This window comes from Chinchilla lanigera, unplaced genomic scaffold, assembly GCF_000276665.1.
Source record: "Chinchilla lanigera isolate Chin_1 unplaced genomic scaffold, ChiLan1.0 scaffold00108, whole genome shotgun sequence".
NCBI classification, from domain to species: domain Eukaryota; kingdom Metazoa; phylum Chordata; class Mammalia; order Rodentia; family Chinchillidae; genus Chinchilla; species Chinchilla lanigera.
The window spans coordinates 4,913,834-4,919,320 of record NW_004955509.1 but is presented as its reverse complement, the minus strand read 5'-3'; the positions used below and the strand labels follow the sequence as shown (position 1 = coordinate 4,919,320).

The 5,487-nt window shown below is 38.5% G+C and overlaps 1 protein-coding gene across 7 annotated transcripts in view; it reads left to right on the top strand.

The window, feature by feature from the left end:
- Positions 1-5,487, top strand: part of Pcyt1b (phosphate cytidylyltransferase 1, choline, beta) — a 93,894-nt gene that overhangs the window by 70,781 nt on the left and 17,626 nt on the right. For all 7 annotated transcript variants that reach the window (XM_005407850.2, XM_005407852.2, XM_005407849.2 and 4 more), the window contains one exon: positions 1,144-1,332. In XM_005407850.2, coding sequence (XP_005407907.1) covers positions 1,144-1,332 — 189 coding nt within the window. The remainder of the gene's footprint in view (positions 1-1,143; positions 1,333-5,487) is intronic.

Below are 5,487 nucleotides of genomic sequence, written 5' to 3'. Positions count from 1 at the left end.
AGTTGAGGAAACATAGTTTATTTATTTATTTATTTATTTATTTATTTCAATTCCACAGTTTTATTTTTAAATTTTTTTTATTTTAAAGAGAAAAAAATAAAAATAGCAATAAAACAGTTTCAAAACAGGTTAGTGGGAGAGTTACAATAATTAATACATTGCATGTTGTTATCTTCATAGTAGTTATTCAGAGTACAAGACATAGGCCTGATATCTTGTCCAAACAATATTAGCACAAACCTTTCTTTTCAATGAAGGAAGGGAAACTAGCTTTATAACTATCTTAACTATCTTGTGTATAAATATATTTTTTCTTTTTCCCTTCCTTCCCTTCCCTTTTTCCCCATCACAGACTGTCTTTTCTTTTGATCGGTTTCTTTCCATTTTATTCTATTGTATACTTTGGATCTTATTTACTCATTCAGTTTCTCACACTAGTGAGACAAAATGATGTTTACACATGTAGATCTGATTTATTTCACTTATGAGTATGGTCTTGAGTTGCATCCATTTACCTATAAAAGTCTCCAGTTTATCCTTCTTTATGGCTGAGTAGTACTCCATTATATAAAAACCCCATGCCACAGCGATATATGTGCACCCATGTTCATAGCAGCACAATTTGTAATAGCTAAATATTGGAAACAATCCAAATGCCCATCAACCAAGGAATGGATAAAAAGGTAATTTTATACAATGGAGCACTACTCAGCCATAAAGAAGGATAAACTGGAAACTTTTATAGGTAAATGGAAGACATGGAGGTTGAAAGGTGATCCATGATTTGCTTACCACACAGTGGCTTCTGGGTACATAGGTAGACAACATTGCTTCATAAGGCTATAAGAAAACAGTCCAAGTTCAGAGAATTTATCAGAACAAAAGCTTTCTTCATCACTAAGGAAAGTGATACAATTCAACTAGCTTAGTAGAAAATGTCATTACATTGAAAACTTTAATATAACACATGAATTTTATAGCCCAGTTGATGGCCCATTTTTATAAGCAATATTGGTTTCAGGAAATGACAACATCCTAACCATTTACATTAGGAACAAATTCAAGTTGACATAAAATGTGACCATGCGGGTGGATAATCCTGCCCTCTTGGATCAATCTACTTCTCGTGTACATTTTGACCAGGAAAAGAAGTACCGTTTCCAGAACCAAGTGGACAAGATGAAAGAAAAGGTCAAGAACGTGGAGGAAAGGTCAAAAGAATTTGTTAACCGAGTGGAAGAAAAGAGCCATGATCTAATTCAAAAATGGGAAGAGAAATCACGGGAATTCATTGGCAACTTCCTAGAACTGTTTGGACCTGATGGAGCATGGGTATGTAGTTATCTCTCTTAGCCACACAGTAATGTGTGTTTTCACTTTATCCCCCTTTTCATGGAGCCTCTGAAGGGCATCCTTGCCTCCTGCTGTCTCTACTTGGGCACCAGCCTAGATGACTTCAAGCCATGTCACTTCCTTATTTAGTTACCACTTTACCCCTCAGTGTGGCACTGCGTAGCGCCAGAAGCCAGGCCTGGGTTCTGCTTTTATACTTTCTCTGGAGTTTAGAAGCCATTAATTATTCACTGTATGTCCATTAGTGCAAAGTTTGGTTTTGTAACTCATGCCAGTCTCCCAGCCGGGGAGGAGGCAAAGCTTGGGGGTAAAGCTGGTCAGTGGCAGTCCTGAGCTTGTGTTGCAAGATAAGGTCAGTGGGCTCTTAGTTCAATCACAGTCGTTTATGTTGGGTGGGGGAGAATGCAAAAGAAGTGTAGCTGTCTCAATCATCTTTTGTTGTCAGGAACGCTCCCTTTTCACTGGTTGCAAGAGATAGAATTTTGCTATACATCTGTATTCATCATGGCCTGATTTTCCCATGGCATGAAAGTGTTGGGATAAATGACAAAATTCTTAGAGGACTGAGATAATGAACTGAGAGAGCAAATATAGCTCATTTCCTTGTCTAAGTTCTATGAACAACTGTGAATGCTAACTCTATGAAAATTCTGGAAGCCACTTTATATTCCATTGGTATTTCTACTGTGCATGCCCTGTTGGAATAAATAACCAATATTGTCAGAGGAGTTTATGAGTATTCTATGAAGCAAATACTTTTAAAGTTGACTTTCCTTTTAGAACAAAAAGAAATTATTCCATTTGATATCCCTAGTCTTAAGTAGCCTAGATTTCCCATTATGAAATGAGAAGTTTCTAACAAAACCCACTTTGACTTAATTATTTTATTGATGGGTTGTCACTGCTGCTTCTGCTCATTTGAGCTCGTTCATTATAGGATTATCTAAAAGTAAAACACTCAATTAGTTATAGAAAAAGAACAATGTTCAGGAAGTTGGAAGAGATGGTTTGCTTCAAGCCCAGTGGACTCTAAGTGATTATAGGGGTGGGTGTTACATGCCAACACCATCCTAGGGATCGGCTGAGTCTGAGAGAGCTAGAAATTATGCAAGGGCTGCTTGAGCTTAATAATTTCCAGAAAGAGCTCGCAAGAGCGTGAAGAGCAACGCACTGAGCTCCTTTTTGCTTTCCTCAGGCCTGTTGAAGTTTTCAGTTCAGATGATTTAATTCACGGGACATGTATTAATGTTCTTGTCCATGCTTGACACTGTCGAACAAAGACAGATAAGGTGAAGACTCTTTTCTCTGATCTCCAAAACATAAAGTCTGAAATTTCCCATTTTCTTTAATAGTTCCCATTTTCATAACTAATGTTCAGGCTCAGAGGAAACAGCTACTAGCAGTAGTTTTTAATAACACCACATAGGTATTCATTTGCTTACAAGGATTCAGAAATGTATCTCTGCTGAGAAGCCCTCATACTGTAACTCAAGGGATGGATGTTTCTCTCCCTGGGGTGAGCAAAGGCAGGCAAAGGATATAATTTCATAGAAACTTTATAGACCTTTATTGTTTCAGGTTCCCAGTGAAGGTGAAATAGTAGCTAGAATTGTTCTTGGGGACTCTGGTGACAATGAGCTGAGGTGATTTTTAAGAAATGAAACCCAGCTTAGAAACTGGAGGCTTTTCTTTTTAAAACTTGCTATTAGTGTCAAAACTGTTATTAACATTAATTTACTATATCAGCCAGACTTAGACATTACTTTTTTCTGTTGACATTAAAAGTGCAGGAATAGTTACAAGGATGTTAAACGCCAAGATAAGTAATTTGCTTTTCATGAATATGCTATTATTATAATAATTCTTTATTTGTGGATTTGGGACTGGAACTCATTTCTTAAAATAGAGGATCTGCATTACCTGCAAATACAGTACTGATACAAATAACCCAAACTTGGAAAGGTACAAAATAGAAGGATTAAAAGTACAAAATTTGGTACAAGAGGTTTGGTAGCTTATAGTGGATACTCCATAAAATTTTCTGAATTGAATGAATGGATGTGTGAGGAAGACCTATTCACAAAAATGTCCGGCATCTGCGAAGGCCTAAGTCCTCCACATACATGTATGTGTCACAAGCCTTTTATTGCTCATGATGCTGAATACAGGGACTGATTACAACTTCACGTTTGGTGGGTCAGATTTAACAGGCAGACTTGGTATGCTTAACACTCAACCATATTTTAAAAGTTCTTTTGGGGAGGGTGTGAACTCTGTTTTTCTTGTAGCCACATCACTCCTAGAGGCTCTACCCACTTCCTCAGCCTGACTCACACATTTATGCTGCCTGCCTGGTCCCAGAGAGCATTTTAATTTGCTCTTTTCCACTGTGGGAGAACATGACACAAGGATGTGAGTAGCAAGAGGTGAGGGACATTAAGGGCCATATTGGAGGCTGCCTGCCACAGTGGTTTTTAAGAATTGGAAGCAAGCAGTCTGTACTTCTTCACTGCTGTAATAGATTGTCTATTCCTATTTGTTCAGTTTGGTTGGTGGATTATCAGGCACAGGCTGTTATTTTTCAATTTTATCAGTCTACTTATTTAACCACTTTTGTTTGATTCTTCTAAAGAGTCTTGACTTGTGCTCAGAAGATAGCTTATAACACAACCAATGTGGCAAAGGGAACCCTTCTGTGTTAGTCAGCTTCACATTACTGTAACGGAATTCATGAGACAATCAACTTGAAAAAAGGAAGTATTTATTTTGGCTCACAGTTTTGGGAAACTCAGTCCATGGTCGGTCGATCCTATTGCTTTTGAGCTTGTGGGGAAGCATAATATTATGGTGGGAGATTGTGGTAGAGAAAGCTACTCACCTTGTGGAAGCCAGGAAGTGAGAGAGCGAGGAAGTGGTGGGGTCTCACAGTTCCCTTAGACGGTACACCTTTGGTGATGGGAAGACGTCCCACTCCGAATCACCTTTGAAGTTTCCACCATGTCCTAATAGCGCGGTGGGCAGAAGACCAAGCCTTTACAACATGCAAAACTTTGGGGAAGGGTCCAGATCGAAACTATACCACCCTTCCAACAGAGGTTGGTATTACTGTTCTTTGGTGGTGTCTCTAAAAGAATGACTGTCACAAGAAGGGTTTTTAAGGAGCTTAATTTTGAAGTATTGTTGATTTGTTGGAGGTAATGCCATTGTTTCCAAAATGGCACTTAGTATTGAGGGTCTTGGAGCCTGAGTTAGGGAATGTTGACTCAGAGTTCAGGGTCTGGTTTGGGAGTAGAGTTGTCCCATGTTTGAAGTCTCTGAATTTGCAAAACAGACACAGCCTCTTTAAATGTTAGCACCTCAGCCACATGTGCCATTTTAAAAAACATTATGTGTCAACCTGAACGACCTGCCACTGCATTCCTTCACTGACTGAAAACAGAATTCTTGCTTTTTGACACTGAAACAACTATTTTACCATGTAAACACAGACCCTTTCGTTGAGCACCAAGAAAGAATGATTTTAAATCAGGTGCAAGTTGTTAGTTCACCATAGACTAGTAGAGTCCTTTTGTTCCAGTACGATCAGTCTGACAGATCCCATGCCAACCAAACAGGTATGTGCCATGCTCTATATGAAATTCCCTTTCAAAACATAGACTGTGTCTGTTCTTCACCGCTAATTTTTAAAATTGTGGTAAATAGCATAAAATTTGCTATTTAAACTACTTTTAAGTGTACAGTAGCATTAAGTACATTTGCATTGTGGGGGAGCCATCCCCACCATCCATTTCCAGAGTTATTTTTATCATCCCAGATAGAAACTCCATACCCTTTTTTAAATTTCTTTTTTGAGACGTGAGGCTTGATATGTAATTTGGGCTTGCCTTGAACTCATGGCGATCCTCCTGCCTCAGCCTCCAGACTGCTAGAACAATAGGCATGCACTGAGGGTTGAATTTAGGGCTTTCAGCACCCTAGGCAAGGGCTCTAACACTGAGCTACACCTCAGCCCTTGTGCCCTTTAAACAACTCTCCCCAGCCCCTGAGAAATACTCTCCTTTCTGTCTCTGTGAATCTGACTACTCTATGTACCATATATATATATATATATATATATATATATATATATATATA